The following is a 20,509-nucleotide window of genomic DNA, read 5'->3' on the forward strand; positions in this document are numbered from 1 at the left end:
GATTCTTAACCACTGTGCCACCAGGGAAGCCCCAAGAGGATTGTTTTAGTCGGTAAATATTTGCGTACCAGACTGTGTGGGCCTTGGGGATCCAGGTGGGAACAGGACAGCCATAGAGCCTGCCCTCTGGGACCTTCCAGGCTTGCAGGGTAAATCTGAGCAGATAATTGCATGATACGCTTTGTGTAGCATCTCCTGCCCTCACCACACAGCTGAAGGGTAGGTGAGGTGGAAACGCCAGCCACGGCCCCCCTGGGCTCTGCCCACCCACATGAGGCGTCACTGGGCTTGTGAACCAGAGCCAGGGGCACCCAGCCCCAGCCTACATCTGGTGCCCACCCGGTCTGATGCTGGATTTATATCGACACCGGGCGCAGCCATGCTGTTCCCACTCTGAGCCACAGAGGCTGGTAATCGGGCCTCCTGGGCCAGCTGTTGGTTGTGGGAGAGGAAAAGGAGAAGGAGCTCTTCCTCTTGTGGAAACTGTGGGCTGCGGCCCAGGCACTACCCTGCAGTGGCCGGCCGGTGACCCTGAGCCCCAGCCCGGCTGGGGAAAGCCCTTAGTACAGGCTGTTTGTGGCTGACGTACAGTCTGAGACGTCCTCCTGCCCTGTGGGCCACACCCTTGCCCTCCAGCTGGACTCCTCCTGCCCCCATAAGGGTAAAGAAATCACATCTTGTGTTCTGGGGTGCTGGCGCTTGTGTCCACCATTATTATAGTGACCACATCTAACTGGGGACTTGCTGTATGTCCGGCATTGAGTGAAAAATAGGGAATTCTTACAGGGCTCTTATGGGGCTTCTGTGTGCCGTGCCCTGCTCTAAGAGCCTTACATGTATTCCCTCATTTAATCCTCACGACAGCACGTGAGGTGGGGGCGATGGTCATCTCCATCTTATGGAGAAGGAAAGGGAAGCACAGAGAGGTTAAGTGACTTTCCCACAGTCACCCAGCTACTAAGTGGAGAGCAGGTTTCCAAACTGGGCAGCCCTGACTAACCACTGCCTCTTTGTACTGTGCACTTACATTCAGTCCTCGCAGCTGCTTTGTGAGGGAGGCATTATCATTATCCCCATTTTACAGAGAGGGAAACTGAGGCTCGGAGAGGCTGTGGGACTCCCCAAGTCAGACAACTGTCATGTGGGGAACCACCCTTCCACCCTGTGCCCCTTGAGCTAGGGACGCCATCCCGAGCCAGTCTACTTGGGAGCGGAAGCCCAGGCCCTGGGAGGTTCTTGAACGGTAACAGGCAGTAAAGCTTATTATTGAGCACTTGCGGTGAGCCAGGCAGGGTGCTTCACGCAGATAAACTCACTGAGTCCTCCGGACAACCCTGGAAGGTGGGTACTGTTATTATCCCCATTTCCCAAGTGAAGAAACTGAGGCTCAGAGAGGTTTAGTTGCCCAAGATCACACAGGAGGAAAGGGCAGAGCCAGGATTTGCACACTGACATTCTGACCCCAGATGTGCTGAAGGGACAGCACTGTAGCCCAACCAGGGGATTCTTTCAACTTCTTCCTTTGGAGCCCGTGAGAAAATGCTTGCCTCCGCCTGGGGTGTCTTCTAGCTTCTGCACAGGTGCCAAAGAACTTGAGTCTGTGTTGAGCAAACCATGTTGAACTGAGTTGAATTATGGGCCTTTGGGACCTGGCATGCGTTCTTCAGGCCTCGGATGGCACAGCTAAACCTTTTCTTCCTTTAGCAGCATAAAACTCGGTGCAAGCCATTTGAAGGTTTCGGGAAGCTTCTAGGGCTTCTTCTCCCCACCCCAGCCCCATCTTCTCCATAGCACTGACAGAGCCGTGCTGACGGGGAAGAGAGAGGTCTGCTTAGTCTCTCTGAGCCCAGTAAGGGATACTGCAGAAACGGAGCTCTGGAAAACTCTGGGCCCTATTCTTTCCTCTTAGCCGCTCGGCACATCTGGGAACACAGTGGAAAAGCTGCTGGTGCCGTGGGCTCATGTACATGTGAAATTCCACACACGGTTCCCGTCTGCTCCAGGCCCCCAGAGACACACGGCACTTTATGGTGGAAATGATCTTGTTTTTGCCTCGGTCGCGGGGGCCACCAGAGAAATCACACATTCGGTAGATTGTCCCGTAAGTCAAGGTCAGGATTTCAAAGAAGTGCCCTTGTCAGTCACTGTGGAGCGCTGAGGTGTCAGTTCACACCTAATTAGAACAGACACTGGCTGAGCACTGTTATTTTTTAATATAACAACTTTATTGGAGTGTAATTTATTTACCCTTATGTTCATACCTTTGAAGTATACAGTTGAGTGGTTTCTAGTCTACTCACGAAGTTGTGTAGCCATCATTACCCCGATCAGTTTTCTTTAGCATCCAAAAGGAGCCCCCTACCTATTAGCAGTTATTCTCCATCCTTCCCCCATCTCCTGGCAAATGCTACTACTCTCCTTTGTCTCTTTGTATTTATCTATTCTGGACATTTTATATAAATGGAATCATCCAATAAGTGGCCTTTTGTGTCTGCCTTCTTAGCGTGATGTTTTCAAGGTTCATCCGCGTTCTGGCACGTGTCGGTCCTTCATTCCTTTTTATGGCTGAATAATATTCCATTGTATGGATGTACCACATTTCTCCATTCATCAGTGGATGGACATTTGTATTATTTTCCCTTTCTGGTGATGAGTGGTTTATACAAACAGCTACTAAAGCATAGTAGGGAAAGGGGGGGTCTGTTTCTATTTTTTAATCTGAATGAAAGTGATTTTCCTCTGAAATCTCTGTGGTTAACAACAAATGGTCTCTGAATACTAGAGTTAAAAGGGATTTGGGGAATTTTAGACCTTCTTATATTCCAAAGCAGGAAACTGAGGGGAAGGGGCTTGCCCAAGGGGTGGTCTTGACCAGACAGAGCTAGGCATCTGGACCACCTGCCCTAGAATCTGCTCTGTGATGAGCCAGGCCAGTGCAGTGCAAGCTGGGAAGTGAAGGGGCCCAGGACCCACCATGCACCAGGCATGTGCTGGGGTCCTGAGGTCACACAAGCTCCCTTTGAGATAGAAGGAGACGTGTTTTTTTTTTTCCCCCATAAGGATACAGGGGTGTGTTATGGATCCCACGAGCAGGGAAGCAGCTGGACTCCCCCAGGGGCCGGACTCGGGACCTCCGTGAGTGTTGCGGCTCTTGTCTTCATTTCTCCACACCTGCCTGTCTCTTTGGCTGCAGACCAGCTTTTCTCAAATTCACTGTCAGTGCAGACGGCAGATGGTGGCCTCACACTGGCCCCAGACTGACTCCTGCCAGGTCCTTCTTCCCTAACTTGGTTCACTGGTGTTGCATCTGAATTCCAGAGTCCCAAGAGAGAGAGAAAATGCTACAGTTCCAGAGGTCAGGGGTCCACCCCTGGTCAGAAGCCGTGCTCGCCAACACGACTTTGGTGGCCCCCGGGAGGGTGGGTTAGAGGGAAGAAGGGCTGAGCCCACGTGCCTGCACCCCTTGTAGGTGTCTATGACAAGTGCCTCCAGCTTCATCAGGATATGATGGACGGAACCCATCTCAGATGCAGGAGAAATTGATAGACATAGGTCCCTTATGCAGTGGTGGGAAGGATGCTCCTGGCTGGGCACCAGCAGTGACTCCCACTGAACCACGCCAGGATTGGGGAGGTGGGGAGCTGGGATGCACCAAAATGTTCAAGAACTCACCGTCAGAACTGTGACCCGGGGACCACAGCTGATCTCCAGTGCCCCAGCACCGCGCAGTGGACACGGGGCTGCTGGTCCAGCCTGAGGGACCATCTCTGATTCCCACTCAGCTAGCACCTGGGCACGGACGTGCTACTGCAGCAGGACTAACATCCCCAGAGCCCTGCTTAACAGTGGTGCACAGCAGAAAGGCAGCCCGGCCCCACCTCAACTCTGCTTTTCAAGGGACCCAATTTGAGTCCAGAACTTCAGCTGCAAGGGAGTCTGGGAAACGCCTCTGCAGATGCAGTAGGAGGAAGTTGGCCTGGGGAATGCTGAGGACCCACTCAGCGTGTCCACCCCCGTGGGAGCTGCAGCGAAGCGTGGAGAGAAGCAGTACAGCCGATCTTAGCTGATGACTTACTCCAGAGCAGCTCTAGCGAGGGACTCGTGTGGCTTCCAAGCTCCTAGTGAAACAGAAGAGGGGACAGGGCCCTGACCTGTAGCTTGGCAGACACATCCTTCATGGAGCCCCAGCCCCGCACTGTGCTTCACACCTTATATTTGGTGCTTAGATTCTGCACACAGCCCTGCTGGGTGGCTCATGTGGTCCCCATTTCGCGGGGGAGGAAACGGGGGCTCAGGAAGCTGCACACAGGTGAGTAGGGGCCACGGGCAGGGCTGGTACCGCAGGCCTGCCTGACCCCCGAAGTGCCGTCCTCAGCCTGGTCCCAGTGTCGACTTTGGCCAGGAGGGCCCCCAAGCTGGAGCACCTGCTCTGGAGTGCAGGGGGTGGCCAGCTGCTGGGTCTGCGTGGTTTGTAAGCACCGGGAGCCCACAGCCCGGCCCTGAATGTTTGCTGGATGTTTAAAGCGAGCGTGCCTGCCAGCGCGAGGACCAGCAAGCGTTCTTCACTTCGTTGGTGTTCGTGGGACCAGCAGCCTCTGTTTCACCCTCCCCGGGGCCTCCAGATTCAAGGTGCGGCCTTCAGAGGCGGGACAATGAGCTCTGTGCTTTTTGCCTTTTTTTAGTCTCCCCACAGATCCTTGGAGTGGGTGAGGCGGGGCAGTTATCACCTCACAGACAAGGACAAAAGGAGGCTCAGAGAGGTTGAGGGTCCACCTGCTGCCACACAGTTGAGAGTGACAGGACAGAACAGCTCTCTTTGGCCCCAAGCCTTGGGATTCCTGAGGTGGAGTGCAAAGCTGGCCATAGCTTGGGATCATCGTTAGAATCGGGGAGTCGATGCACCGACCCCAGCTCTGGGACGCACTTACATCCAGTCCCAGAGCTGGACATGATAGGGGCTGTGGACACGTACGCGGAGCTGGGGTAAGGGTCCCTGGGAGCTGCACCAACCGAGGGAACTCTGGGCCCGGCTTCTCTGTTGACTGGGAGGTCCTGGTCTGTTTGTCTGATCTGTCCCCCTCTCCTGTGTGGGAGGATGCTTCTTGGGGAAGCACGAACAGGGTTCCGGAGGCTGAACCATGTTACCTGAGTGTGCGGTGTGAGGGGGAGACTGGGCCAAGGGCGCGTCCCTGGAGAAGGGCTCTCTCAGCCCCCGCAAGCTCTCCAGGTCCCTGCACTTAGCTGCCAGGGCGTCTATTACCAGGCCTTTGGTCCCTGTGCACTCAGCCCTGACTGCCCACATCTCCATGTCAGCCCTCAGCAGGGCCTGCCTTGCTGAAGCCTGTTTCCTCTCACATCCTCCCTTTCAGTCTTCTCCTTCCTCCCCAACCTCAGCTTGGCAGCTCGGTTTGATTACAGTCCTGACTTGTCTGCTTCCCATGGGGCCCCTCCTTGCCCCTCTAATGCCTTCAGGGTCGAAAGGCATCCTCCAGGACTCAGGACAGTGTAATTAAGAGGCTTTGGTTTTGGACTTCTGGGTCTGCCACTTCCTAGCTGTGTGACCTTGGGCTAGATGGCTTACTTCTCTGAACCTGTTTTAGTCTTCATAAAACCACCCAACCCAGTGCTTGAGTAGTAGATACTCAGTAAGTGGACGTTAATTAACCATTAATATCAACAAAAGCTAAAATTTGGTGCTTACTCTGCACCAGGCGTTGTGCTAAATGTATCTCCCATGTTGGCTTACTTCAGTCTCACAATAGCACTGAGAGGTAGACAGTGAGCACAATGAAACTGTTGTTATCCCCATTTTGCAGGTTAGAAAACTGAGATACACAGAGGCTAAATATTTTTCCAAGGTCACCCAGGTAGAATATGCCAGAGCTGGTATTTGAAGCTGGCAATCTAGCTACCATTAACCCTGGGGCTTCTGTGCCCCTCAAAGACCAATCAATTTAATGGTAAGTCTAAATTAAAGGATAAAACAGAAGTATATTAAAAGTAACTAAGAATTATTGATTCTAAAGTTCATTAACCCCTAAGGAATAAGAAAACTTTAATGATTCCCCTTCTTAAGAGGATTTTTCTGTTTCGATCACAGCCACGAGCTAAAAGTATAAAGCTCTATGCTGACAGTCGACACCTCTGTCAGCCAGTGGGCAGTAAAAGGACTTCCACAGGCTTTGAAATCACAGGACTCAGAGGGCAGGCGAGCAGTATAGTACAGAGGACCCAGGATTTAAACTCTAAAGACCTGCATTCAAGTCCAGTACTACCTCCCACTTTGTGATGTTTATGTCACTGAATTTCACCAAACCTTAGCTTACTTACCTGTGAAATGGGGAGATATGAAAAATAGAGTGTTGATATGGAAAATAGAGTATTTGTGAAAACCACCTCCGAGATGTGTGAGGCACAAGACAAATGTTGAATAATGATGAGGGGTCTGTTCATTAATCCAGCCTTGACAATGCTCCACCTTCACCTGCATCCCCTTACCTCCCCACAAGGGCCAGACTAGAGGCCACTGGCTGGGAAAGCAGGGTCTCTTTGTGACTCTGCCACTAATTTTCTGTGAGATTTGGGCAGTTCATTAACCTTCATGCATCTTGGTTTTCTTCTTTATAAACAGTTAAGCAAGTGAGATTTATCTCAGGAATGCAAAGCTGATTCAACTCATGAAGAACAATTATTTTTAGACTAAAGGGTGAAAACCACATGATTGTCTCAACAGACACAAAAAAGCATCTGTCAAAATCCAACACCCTTTCTTGATTTAAAAAAAAAAAAAAACAACAACAAACTAGGAATAGAAGCAGGTTTTCTCAATCTGATAAAGGGCATCTCCAAAAAAACCCAAAGCTAACGTCATACTTAATGGTGAAAGACCGAAGACTTTCCCCCCTAAGATCAGGAACAAGACAGAGATGTCACTCTTGCCTCTTCTATTAAACATTGCGCTAGAGGTTCTGTCCAGGGTAAATAGGCAAGGAAAAATAAAAGGCATCCAATTTGGAAAGGAAGAAGTAAAGCTGTACTCACAGATGACATGATCTTATATATAGAAAATCCTAAGAAATCCACCCAAAAAACCCCACAACCCTATAAGAGTTAATAAACTTGCAGAATACAAGGTCAGTATACAAAATTCAATTGTATTTCTATACATTAACAATCTGAAGATGAAATTAAAATTTCATTTACAATGCCATCAGAAACAACAAAATACTTAGGGGTAAATTTAACAAAGGTAGAACAAGATCTGTACACTGAAAACTATAAAATATTATTGAAAGAAATTAAGGAAGATTAAATAAATGGAAAGGCATCCTGAGTTCATGGGTTGGAAGACTTAAAATTTTAAAGATGGCAGTAGTCCTCAAGTTGATCTACAGATTCCATGCAACCTTTATCAAAATCCAAGCTAGCTTTTCTTTGCAGAAACTGACAAGCTGATTCTAAAATTCATATGGAAATGCAGGGGACCCAGAATAGCCAAAACAATCTTGAACAAAGTTGAAGGACTTCCTGATTTCCAAACTTATTACGAAGATATAATAATCAAGACTGCCTGGTACTGGCATGAGATAGAAATATATATCAATGGAATAGAATTGAGAGTCCAGAAATACACCCATACATTTAAGGTCAGTAATTCTTCATAAGGGTGCCAAGACAATTCAATGGGGGAAAAATAGTCTTTTCAACAAATGGTGGGCTTCCCTGGTGGAGCAGTGGTTGAGAGTCCGCCTGCCGATGCAGGGGACACGGGTTTGTGCCCCGGTCCGGGAAAATCCCACGTGCCGCGGAGCGGCTGGGCCCGTGAGCCATGGCCGCTGAGCCTGCACGTCCGGAGCCTGTGCTCCGCAACAGGAGAGGCCACAACAGTGAGAGGCCTGCGTACCGCAAAAAAAAAAAAAAAAAAAATGGTGCTAGGAAAATCAGATGGCCACATTTTTAAAAAGAAGTTGGACCCCTAATTCACACCATATACAAACGTTAACATGAAACAGACTTAAATGTAGTAGCTCAATATATGAAACTCTTAGAAGAAAACATAGGAATACATATTTGTGACCTTGGATTAGACCATGGTTTCTTAAATATATCGAAAGCATAAGTACCCAAAAAAAAAATTTTTTTTAAAAACCACTTCATCAAAATTAAAAACTTCTGTGACTTCTAGGACACTTTCAGAAAGTGAAAAAACAACTCCTGGAATGGGAGAAAACATTTGTAAATTATATTTCTGATAAAGATCTAGTATCTAGGATATATACCGAACTCTTAGAACTCAGCAGTATAAATGGGCAAGGCATCTGAGTCAACAATTCCCCAAAGAAGATTCACAAGCAGCCAGTAAGTCCCTGAAAGGTGCTCAACATTATTATGAGTCATCAGGGGAATGCAAATCAAAACCACAGTGAGATACCACTAATCACTCACTAGAATGGCTATAGTAAAAGACAACCCTAAAGTGTTGGCAAGGATGTGGATATATTGGAACCCTCGTATACTGCTGGTGGGAATGTAAAATGGTAAAGCCTCTTGGATACCAGGCTAGCAGGTCCTCAGAGTTAAACATAGAGTTACTATATGGGGCATCAATTCTACTCCTGGTTATATACTCAAGAGAAATGAAAACATACGTCCACACAAAAACTTGTCCACGCATGTTCATAGCAGCATTATTCATAGTGGCTAAAAAGTAGAAATAATCCAAATATCCAAGCGACGAACAGATTAAACAAAATATAGTATATTCGTATAATGGAATATTATTTGGCCATAAAAGGGAATGAGATACTCCTTCATGCTACATCATTAATGAACTTTGAAAACATTATGCTAAGTGAAAGAAGCCAGACACAAAAGGCCGCATGTTGATTCCACGTATATAGAATGTCCCGAATAGGCAAACTACAGTGATTGGCAGAGGTTGAGGGGAGGGGGAATGGGGAGTACTGCTAAAAGGGAGAGGGGTTTCTTTTCAGGGTCCTGAAAATCATCTGGAATTATGTAGTGATGGTTACACAGTTTTCTAATATACCAAAACCCACCTAATCGTACACTTTAAAAGGGGTGAATTTTATGATATTTTAATTACCTCAGTTTTTAAGTGGAGTTAATCTAGAATGGTGGTTCTCAAAGGGGCGAGACACGCAGCATCAGCATCTTAATTATCTCAGTTTTCATTTATTTTTTTAAATTTATTTTTGGCTGCGTTGGGTCTTCGTTGCTGTGCGCGGGCTTTCTCTAGTTGCGGCGAGCGGGGGCTACTCTTCATTGCGGTGTGCGGGCTCCTCACTGCAGGGGCTTCTCGTTGCAGAGCACGGGCTCTAGGCACGCGGGCTTCAGTAGTTGTGGTTCACGGGCTTCAGTCGTTGTGGCACACAGACTTAGTTGCTCCGCGGCATGTGGGGTCTTCCCGGACCAGGGCTTGAACCTGTGTCCCCTGCATTGGCAGACGGATTGTTAACCACTGCGCCACCAGGGAAGCCCTGTCTCCGTTTTTAAATGGAGTTAATCTAGAATGGTGGTTCTCAAAGGGGCGAGACAAGCAGCGTGGGCAGCATCTGGGAACTTGTTAACAAATGCAAATTCTTGACCACCCCCCTCCGCCCCCCCCAACCCCCAGCCCAGTTCCAGAGCTGCCAAATCATTAGCTCCAGGGGATTCTGAGTTATACTCAAGCTCGAGAACACTAGTCTTGGACCTATGCTCTCTAGATCATGTAAACACTTATGGTTCCAGCGTCCATGACTATCTACATCATTTGGTGACACACACATCCCCACGTACCGCAGGTTAACCACTCTAGGTAGTTAACTATCCAAATTACTTTGTTTGAAGTTTTTCATTAGCAACTGCATCTGTTCTTATGTTTTTCCCTCCAGTATGATTAGCCATCTGTTTTGTTAGAGTTCATTTTAAAGATTTTTTTTCACATAATTAAATTGTAATTTCCTACTTCAGAAAAGAAATCTGAGAGTGGAAGAAACACCAGCAGCCCTTCTTTCATGCTTACATTTGCACATCAGTTGGTGTCCACGGGGAGCATCTCTCAGATGTCCCTGACATTGCTTGAAGGGATGGCAGTTGGAAGGGGGGCTGGAGGGGCTCCTGGTGGTGTCAGAGGAGTGTCCCTCAGGATAGACATTGTCCTGTAGCCCCCCAAACTCTTATCACTTCACCCATTAATTAGTCCAGACTCTTAATGTTAGAGAAATCCAACTCAGGCTGGTTTAAGCCAAAGGGCCCATAGTGGCAGATTCACTGAGAGAATCTACCTTCAGGCAAAGCTCAACATGGGGCTCAAATGGTTACAAGACCCTGGGACATCGCTCAGCAAGGTTTTCCCTGTATTGGCTTCACCCTCTGGCAGCTTGCCAAGGTGACCACCAGCCATCTAGGCTTACCTCCCATCGGATTAACCAGTGCACAAGTGGCGCCTCTGGCTGAGTTAAGGATTGCATTCGGCTGCATGTAACAGAAAATTCATGTGACAAAGGCTTCACCTCAAAGGATTTATTTTTATCACATAAGAAGTCCTGAGATGAGGGAGTCTCGTAGCTCTGTCATACCATTGGTGTCCCATTTCTGTTCTTCCATCCTTAGCAGGTGACTTTTGTCTTCAAGGTTGCCAAGTGGCTCCTGTGGCTTGTATGTTCATGTTCCAGGCAGGAACAAGGAGGAAGGACACAGGGCAGGAGACACGTGTCCCTAAGCCTGTCTCTTCTTATCAGGAAGATAGTCACCTTCCTGGAAACCCTACCATGTAGACATCTCCTTACATCTCATTGTCCAGAACTGTCCATGGCCACTCCTACCTGCCAGGAAGCCTAGGAAATTAAGGTTTTTAGCTAGGAACCTACTGTCCAAAGCAAAATAGTGTTCTGTTAGTAAGGTGGAAGGGATAATAGATATTACAGACAGTGATTCCCAGCAAAATCCACACATGGGTCTCTAAATGGGTTATCCGTCCAACCCCAAACCCATGTAAGCCACTCAATGGCAAGGGTTGTTGATTTGTCCGCTGGTGGATTCTCAGTACCTAGAATAGTGCCTAGCACTGAGAATGAACACATTGAGTATTTATGGAATGCATGATTAGCCAAGCTGGACTCAACGCACCCACCCATAGAGCTAGGAAGTAGAGTCAGCCCTCCAAACCACATGGCTGATGTGGAATGGAGGGTTGGTTCCCTAAAGGAACATTAGCATGCTGTTACCAGGAGCGGGGCGTGGATGCTAGGCAGATAAGAGCAACGAATGTCCTGCCCAACCCAGCATTGCTCGGGCTAGCCAATTCTTAGAGATAGCAAACTACCCACCAGAAGTACACTTTTCATATGCAGACTACCCCGTCCGGAGCTCAGTACTCTGAATCGCTGGCCTCTGTCTGGCTCTCGCACTCCAGGAGGTACTAGTCCTTTGCCCTAATCACTGCAGGGTCAGTACCGGACGACTGGAGACAACCCCTGTCCCCCAGAGCCCGCTGAAACTGTTCAAACCAGCCAGTCCTAGGCCTGCTCACCCTGCCTTGTATTTGCTCGTGGAAACCACAATAAGTATTTCGGTGTCTGGTGTCTTACGGTGCCTCATTAAACAATGGAGACGCTGAAGACAGGTAGAAGGTGTGGGTGGGGTGGGGCCCAGCACGATCACTGTGGAAGTTTTCCACACTTGGACCATGACACACAGTAATAAATATCTTACACACGCACACAGATATCTATAAAAAGGAAACAGAAGTCTTCAGAATAGTATCTAACTCGTTTACTGTAACTCTAATACTTTTTTTTTTCCTTTTTAAGGAAATGCTAGTTGCCACCCACTTAATTGATTTCACAGTCCGCTAATGGGTCTCATCTAACAGTTGGAAAACACAGCCATAGAGCAGGTCTGATGGAGCATTGTTTCTTAGGAAACAGTGGTGGGCCGTGAGGCTTGCAAGCCGGGTGGGACCAGATCAGGGCAGATGTCCAAACCGGATTCAAAACCCATGCTAGACAAACAGACAAGCATCAGCTTCAATTTGGTGTCTGTGAAAATAAATTATCCTTCTGCTGTGGCATTTGTATATATCTACAAAGGTGCTCCTGAGCATGTAAGTGTCCAGGGTTACAATTCCTCAAAGTGGATTTTTCCCTTACATACAGTGTTTTAGGTCAATTCTGGAGATGCCCTAGGCCTTCCCTGGCGGCCTGGATGAATTGGGATGTGGGCTGAAATTTGGGACAGACTAATCAGGTAGGAAAACTTTCTGCTGTTTGTGCAAGGATTACAAGATGCAGAAAGGTATATGTAGAGGAAGATCTGGGAAGACAGCTGCTTTTCTAGATGTAGGATCTAGGATGAACACATGAATGGATTTGCTGATTTCTAGCTAACCATATTCTCCTGATTCGTTATTATAAACAGGCTGGGTTGTTTTTTTTTTCTTAGCAAATATGTTTTTAGTGACAGAAAGATTCAAGCACAGATTTACAGAGCTAGACCTGCTACTGCCAGCCTACTTTGCAATTTCTTTTTTTTTATTGAGCTGTAATTTATAAACCATAAAATTCATACGAATAAAGTATACAGTTCAATGTTTTTCAGTATGTTCACAAAATAGTACAGCATCACCATATAATTTCAGAAAATTTTCATTACCCCGAAAAGAAACTTCATACCCCTGAGCAATCACTCCCCGCCCCCCATTCTCCACCTCCGCCATCCCCTGGCAACCACCAGTCTACTTTCTGTCTCTATGGATTTGCCTAGTCAGGACATTTCATATAAATGGAATCATATAATATGTGACCTTTTGTGTCTGGCTTCTTTCATTTTGCACAGTGTTTTCTAGGTTCATCCATGTAGCATGTATCAATACTTCATTCCTTTTTATGAGTGAAAATTCCATTGTGTTTATATAACTACATTTTGTTTATCCATTTATAACTTGATGGATATTTAGGTCGTTTCCACTTTGGGGCTATTATGAATAACGCTGCTATGAACACGAGTACAGGTTTTTGTGGGACATATTGAGGAATTGCCAAACTAATTTCCAAGAGCCTGGACCATTTTACATTTCCACCAGCAGGGTATCAGGGTGCCTATACTCCCACATCTTCACCAATACTTGTTATTATTTATCTTTTTTATTATCGTTATAATTGTGGGTCTGAAGTAGTTTTGATTTGCATTACCCTAATGACTAAAGATGATGAGCAACTTTTCACATGCTCATTGGCCATTTGTATATTTTCTTTGGAGAACTGTCTATTCAAATCCTTTGCCCGTTTTTATTTTTCTTTTTAATTTTTAACTTTTATTTCTTTTTGGCTGCACCATGAGGCTTGCGGGATCTTAGTTCCCCAACCAGGGATCGAACCTGGGCCCCTGGCAGTGAAAGCGCCAAGTCCTGACCACCAGGGAGTTCCCCCTTTGCCCAGTTTTAAAATTGGGATTTTTTGTTGTTGTTGTTGAGTTATGAATTCTTTATATATTCTTTTTTCTAAATTTAATTTATTTATTTTGGGCTGTGTTGGGTCTTCGTTGCTGCGCGGGGGCTTTCTCTAGTTGCGGCGAATGGGGGCTACTCTTCGTTGTGGTGCACGGGCTTTTCACTGCAGTGGCTTCTCTTGTTGCGGAGCACGGGCTCTAGGCGTATGGGCTTTAGTAGTTGTGGCACGTGGGCTCAGTAGTTGTGGCTCGTGGGTTCTAGAGCACAGGCTCAGTAGCTGTGGCACACGGTCTTAATTGCTCCGTGGCATGTGGGATCTTCCCGGACCGGGGCTGGAACCCGTGTCCCCTGAATTGGCAGGCGGATTCTTAACCACTGTGCCACCAGGGAAGTCCTCTTTATATATTCTGAACACTAGATATTTTGAGTTAATTTTTGTATATGGTATGAGGTAGGGGTCAAATTTCATTCTTTTGCATATCTGTATACAGTTGTCCCAACACAATTTGCTAAAAAAATTACTGTTTCCCTATTGAATTGTTTTGACACTGTTGTTAAATATCAATTCACCTTAAATGTATGGGTTTATTTCTGGACTGTAAATTCCGTTTCATTGTTCTATAGATCCTTAGGCCAGTAGCACACACTCTTGATTACTGTAGCTCTGTAAGTAAGTTTTAAATTCAGAGCATGTAAGTTTTCCAACTTCATTATTTTTTCAAGATTGGTTTGGCTATTCTGGGTCTCTTGTATTGCCATATGAATATTAGAATTGGCTTGTCAGTTTCTGCAAAAATGTCAGCTGGGATTTTAGTAGGGATTGCATTGAATCTGTAGATCAGTTTGGGGAGTATTTCCATCTTAACTATATATATATATATTTTTTGGGGGGGTGGGGGGGTTGGTACGCGAGCCTCTCACTGTTGTGGCCTCTCCCGTTGTGGAGCACAGGCTCCGGATGCACAGGCTCAGCGGCCATGGCTCACGGGACCAGCCGCTCCGCGGCATGTGGGATCTTCCCAGACCGGGGCACGAACCTGTGTCCCCTGCATCGGCAGGCGGACTCTCAACCACTGCGCCACCAGGGAAGCCCCATCTTAGCAATATTAAGTCTTTCAATCCATCTACAAGATGTCTTTCCATTTATTTAAGTCTTCTTTAATTTCCTTCAATAATGTTTGTTATCAGCATACTAACCTTCTGTTGTATTTATTCCTATGTATTCTATGTATTTTTTTCTTTTTGATGCTATTGTAAATGGAAATTGTTTTCTTAATTTCATGTTTTTGATGTTCATTGTTAGTGTGTAGAAATACAACTGAATTTTGCATATTGACCTTGTGTCTTGCAGCTTGGCTGAAATTGTTTCTTAGTTCTAACAGTTTGTGTGTGTGTGTGTGTGTGTGTGTGTATTCCTTAGAATGTTCTCCATACAAGATCATACCATCTACAAATAGGGATAGTTTTATGTCTTCCTTTACAATCTGAATGACGTTTACTTATTTTCCTTGTCTACTGTTCCTGGCTCAAACCTCCAAAACAATGTTGAATAGAAATGATAAGAGCAGGTATCATCTTGTTGAAGGCTTTCAGCCTTTCACCATTAAGTATGATGTTAGCTGTGGGGTTTTTATAGATGCCCTTTATCAGGCTAAGGAAATTTTCTATTCCTAGTTTGTTAAGGGTGTTGGATTTTGTCAAATGACTGTTTTGCCTCAATTGAGATGATCGTGCCATTTTGTCCTTTATTCTGTTAATGTGGTGTATTGCATTGATTGAATTTCATATGTCAAACCAACCTTACATTCCTGGGATAAATCCCCCTTGGTCGTGGTATATAATCCTTTTTATGTGTTGCTGGATTCAGTTTGCCAGAATTTTGTTAAGGATTTTTGCATTCGTATTCATAAAGGATATTGGTCTGTAGTGTTGTTTTCTCTTGATGTCTGGGTTTGGTATCAGGGTATTACTGGCTTCATAGAGCAATCGGGAAATGTTCCCTCCTTCTTTATCTTTTGGAAGAGTTTTATGAAGGACTCATGCTAATTCTTCTTTAAACATTCGGTGGAAATACCCATGAAACCATCTGGTCCTGGCTTTACTGTAAAGGAAGCTTTTCCGATCACTGTTTCAGTCTCTTGTTATATGTCTATTTAGATTTTCTATTTCTTTTTGAATCACTTTTTGTAGTTTCTGTCTTTGTGGGATTTTTTAATTTCACCTAGGTTATCTAATTTGTTGGCACACTGTTGTTCATAGTATTCCTTAATAATTCTTTTTATTTCTGTAAGGTCCTTAGCGGAGTCCCTCTTTCGTTCCTGATGTTAGTAACCTGAGTCTTCTCACTTTTTTTCTTGGTCAGTCTAGCTAAAGTTTTGTCAATTTTGTTGATCTTTTTTTTTTTTTTTTTTTTTTTATGCGTTACGCGGGCCTCTCACTGTTGTGGCCTCTCCCGTTGCGGAGGACAGGCTCCGGACGCGCAGGCTCAGCGGCCATGGCTCACGGGCCCAGCCGCTCCGCGGCATGTGGGATCCTCCCAGACCGGGGCACGAACCCGTGTCCCCTGCATCGGCAGGCGGACTCTCAACCACTGCGCCACCAGGGAAGCCCCAATTTTGTTGATCTTTTTAAGAACCAACTTTTAGTTTACTTGATTCTGGGTTTTGTTTTGTTTTTCTATTTCACTTACTTCTACTTCAATCTTGATTATTTTCTTTCTACTCTTTTTGAACTTAATTGGCTCTTTTTGTTTCTTAGGGTAGAAAGTTAGGTCACTGATTTAAGTTCTTTCCTCCTTTTTAATATAGGAATTTACAGCTGTAAATTTCTCTCTAAGCACTGCTTTCACTGCATTCCATAAGTTTTGGTATGTTATGTTTTCATTTTCTTTCATCTCAAACTATTTTCTCATTTCCCTTGTGATTTCTTCTCTGACCCATTGGTTGTTTAGGAATGTGTTATTTAATATCTACATATTTGTAAATCTTCCAGTTTTCCTTCTGTTACTGCTCTCTAATTTCTTTCCAATGTGGAATGGTTGTAGAATATACTTTGCATGATTGAAATCCTTTTAAATTTATTGGTGCTTGTTTTAAATTAATTGGTGCTTGTTTTATGACCTAACATATTGCCTATCCTGTAGAATGTTCCATGTGAACTTGAAAAGAAGGTATATTCTTCTTGAATGTATATATTAATGTTTTTCATCAGATTCGGAAAGTTTTTGAGCGTGAGTTCTTCAAGTATTCTTCCTGCCCCTTTTTCTCTCTCCTCTTTTTCTGATACTCCCATTATGCATATGTTGGCATGTTGGGTGGTGTGCCACAGGTCTTTGAGGCACAGTTCATTTTTATTTACTCTTTTTCTGTTCCTGACACCAGATAATCTCGGTTCACTTATCTCCAAGGTCACTGATGTTTTTCTTCTTCCTTTTCAGATTTGCTATTGAGCCCCTCTAGTAAAATGTTCATTTTAGTTATTGCACTTCTCAATTCCAGAATTTCTGTCAGCTCTTTTTTATAAGTTTTACTTCTTTGTTGATACTCTCTGATGAGAAATCATTCTCATGCTTCCCTTTTGTTTTTGAGACATTTTTAAAACTTCTTTGTGCATATTTAAAAATAGCTGATTTAGGGGCTTCCCTGGTGGTGCAGTTGTTGAGAGTCCGCCTGCCGATGCAGGGGACACGGGTTCATGCCCTGGTCCGGGAAGATCCCACATGCCGCGGAGCGGCTGGGCCCATGAGCCATGGCCGCTGAGCCTGCGCGTCCGGAGCCTGTGCTCCGCAACGGGAGAGGCCACAACAGTGAGAGGCCCGCGTACCACAAAAAACAAAAAGCTGATTTAAAGCCTTTGTCCAGTAAATCCAATATCTGGAATTCCTCAGAGATGGTTTCTATTAACTGCTTTTTTTCCATGTATAAGCCTTACTTTCTTGTTTCTGTGCATGTCTCGTAATTTTTGTTGTTGAAACTGGACATTTAAAATAATATATTTATTAATCTGTTCCTCCCTTTATGAATTGTTAAATAAAAATACCAATGAAAATCTTAAAAATAAATAAATAAAATAATATAATGTGGAATAAGAAGAAGAAGAAGGAATCACATCCTTCCCCTTTCCCAGGACTATTTGTTGTTGCTTTATTGTTGTTGTTGTTTGTTTGGTGACTTTTCTAATTCTGTAGAATCTATATTCTTTGTTGCCTGACCACTGAGGTTAGCCTCATATCTGTGAGGTTAGCCTAAGGTCATCTAATGATTGCACAGAGATTTCTTTAGATGCCTGGGTGAAGCGAGTCTCCCAGTCTTTGCTGATGGGCTCTGTGTGCGTTCGGGGGCATGCCGTTAACACCCAGGCAGGCAGTGTACAACTCCACCTTGGCCTTTACTTCTTGTTTTCTCCGAGTCTCAGTTTTAGGCAGAAGTGAAAGCTTAGGACGTTCTCAAGTCTTTCCTGAGCCTGAAAATAACCCTGGGAACAGCCCTATGCGTGCGCATGGACTTTCAGCTTCCCAGAACTATGTGGGAGCTTTTCCAGGCCCTCTATGGATATCTCACTACCAGCTTTTCCTCTTAAGCTTTTTCATTAACCTATTGTTTGTCCAACTGTTATCTAGCACCTCAGGCTGCACAGTTTTCCCCAAGTGCCCCTGACTGTTTTCAACAAATGCCCTCAAGGAAAAGGCTAGTCATACTGGGTGAGCTCTGATTCAGGTAAAATAAAGACAGCCTTGAAAGTGCGGTCTTTTGGGAAACCAGCAGACAGGTCAGATAAAGCCAATCCTCTGGGAGTGGACTTGGAAGGAGCTCTAATCCTGTCCTACCCTTTCTGGTGGATGCCAGGCTACTGGTTTTTCAAGGCTACTCCGAAGCTGATGAAAGGGAATGAAAACAGGGCAAGTTAAAATTCTATATAAAGTTCACTGTTCTTACTAATACCCAGCCAATTTTCTTAAATAAACACTCCCTGGATTGCTACAAGGCTTTGGTTAATTTCCAGAGTCCTAAAACAAGTTGAGGGGATTTCCTGGTGGCTCAGTGGTTAAGAATCCGCCTGCCAATGCAGGGAACACGGGTTCGAGCCCTGGTCCGGGAAGGTCCCACATGCCGCGGAGCAACTAAGGCCGTGCGCCACAACTACTGAGCCCGCGCTCTAGAGCCCGTGAGCCACAACTACTGAAGCCCGCGTGCCACAACTACTGAAGCCATGCACCACAACTACTGAGCTTGCACTCTAGAGCCCGTGAGCCACAACCACTGAGCCCACGTGCCACAACTACTGAAGCTCGCGCGCTTAGAGCCCCTGCTCCGCAACAAGAGAAGCCACCGCAATGAGAAGCCCGTGCACCGCAGCGAAGAGTAGCCCCTGCTTACTGCAACTAGAGGAAGCCCATGCACAGCAACAAAGACCCAACGCAGCCAAGAATAAATAAATAAATTTTAAAATAAATAAAATAAAACAAGTTGACTCTGACCATTTTTGCTAGTGTTCTCATTGCTTTTATGGAGGAGAGAATTTTCAGAGGTCCTTCCTCCACCATTTCATTGGCATCACCCACAAGCCTATTTTGAGCTTGCCTGTGCTCAAAATACCCAGTGGCTTATCAAGGACGCTATGCTTGCACTCAGTGGCTTTCGAGGCCACTTCTCCTCTTGAATTGTTTGCGGATTCCCTTGGTAGGGGCCAGCGGGGTCATGCCTGCCAGCAGGACACCACAGTTTAGTCTTGCATCTGCCACTGGCTATGTGACCTTGGAGCAAAGGAGCTGAGAGTTCCAGAGCACCTGCTGTGCCAGGCTCTTTGCGCTGGCTGTTTTACGTGCATTGTATCATGTCATTTTTGCAAGAACCGAGAAAGAGATAATGTTCCCATTTAACAGGTGAAGAAACTACTAAGATGCAAACTGCTTAGCACTATGCCTGCTACACGTAGCAAATATTCCCTGCATCAACTATTGTGCTGTTGTTACTTACAGCTGTTATTGTCAGAGGAGGAAGTGGAGTTGAGAGGATTGCTCAAGGTCATTTGAATTCCAGCCCAGGTCTGACTCCAAAGCCTAGCCGTGTATTGTACATCCCCATTCCAGCTGCCCTGTGCAAATCTGTTTCAGCTCTGGGTCTCACTTTCCTCATCCTGTCAAGTAAAGGATTTGGACTGACAGAGGTTATTCAGTCAACAAACACTTAACCGTCTTGCTAAGATCGCTTCCAGGTTGACAGTATGAAGGTGTGTGATTCTGTGAAGTCCGTTGCTAGGAGTCACATTCGTAGCATTCTCTTGTTTGGCTTGAAAAAATAAACCGACGGGTAGACTGGCAGGTGTGTAACCCAGTGTGTGTTTCTCTCCTCCTCCCTTCTGGCTCCGCCCCATCCCTCCGCAGAGGCAAGAGGGGACAAAGCCAAGTGGGTGTTGACCTGGCCACTCATCTTCCTCCTGTGCGTCACCATCCCCAACTGCAGCAAGCCCCGCTGGGAGAAGTTCTTCATGCTCACCTTCGCCCTTGCCACGCTGTGGATCGCTGTCTTCTCCTACCTGATGGTGTGGCTGGTGAGTGGCAGAAGTGGGGGTGGACCGTACGGACAGCTCCTGCCTGGCGCCTGCCGGCGGTGGGAGAGCTGGTGTCAAGGGCACGCTCAGATGCTGCTGTGCCACCCTCGGCAGGTCGCCTACCTTAACAGACCTTGGCTTATTTCTCAGTAGGAAGGGGTTTCAGCAGAAGTGCGCGGTGCTGTGCTGTGCATCAGGGATACCCAGGTGGACGCAGCATGGTCCGTGGAGGCCACAGGAGGCAGGTGAACCTTCACACGGACAGCCTGGGACACGCCGCTGTGGTGTGATGGGAAGAGGGGTGGTGGGGAGTCTCTGTAAGAAGCCCTGGAGGGCTAACCTCTAGGCTCCCTTCCTTTTCAGTATCCATAGGGGAATGTGATGGAGACTGGAGTCAATGGGAGACAAACACAAGGCAGCCCTTTCCATGCTGCCTGCCAGGGGATGCTCCTGTCCCCTTTCTATGTCCAGGCACAGATACAAACTTTAGGTAGACCCTTCTAGTCC

General features: G+C 46.2%; 1 protein-coding gene across 1 annotated transcript in view; it reads left to right on the top strand.

The window, feature by feature from the left end:
- The window catches only part of SLC24A4 (solute carrier family 24 member 4), a 171,212-nt gene that overhangs the window by 140,576 nt on the left and 10,127 nt on the right, over positions 1-20,509 (top strand). Inside the window, exon 13 of the mRNA XM_032620049.1 lies at positions 19,836-20,002. Within this exon, the coding sequence (XP_032475940.1) occupies positions 19,836-20,002 (167 nt within the window). The remainder of the gene's footprint in view (positions 1-19,835; positions 20,003-20,509) is intronic.

The sequence above is a fragment of the Phocoena sinus genome, chromosome 2 (assembly GCF_008692025.1).
Source record: "Phocoena sinus isolate mPhoSin1 chromosome 2, mPhoSin1.pri, whole genome shotgun sequence".
Lineage (NCBI taxonomy): Eukaryota > Metazoa > Chordata > Mammalia > Artiodactyla > Phocoenidae > Phocoena > Phocoena sinus.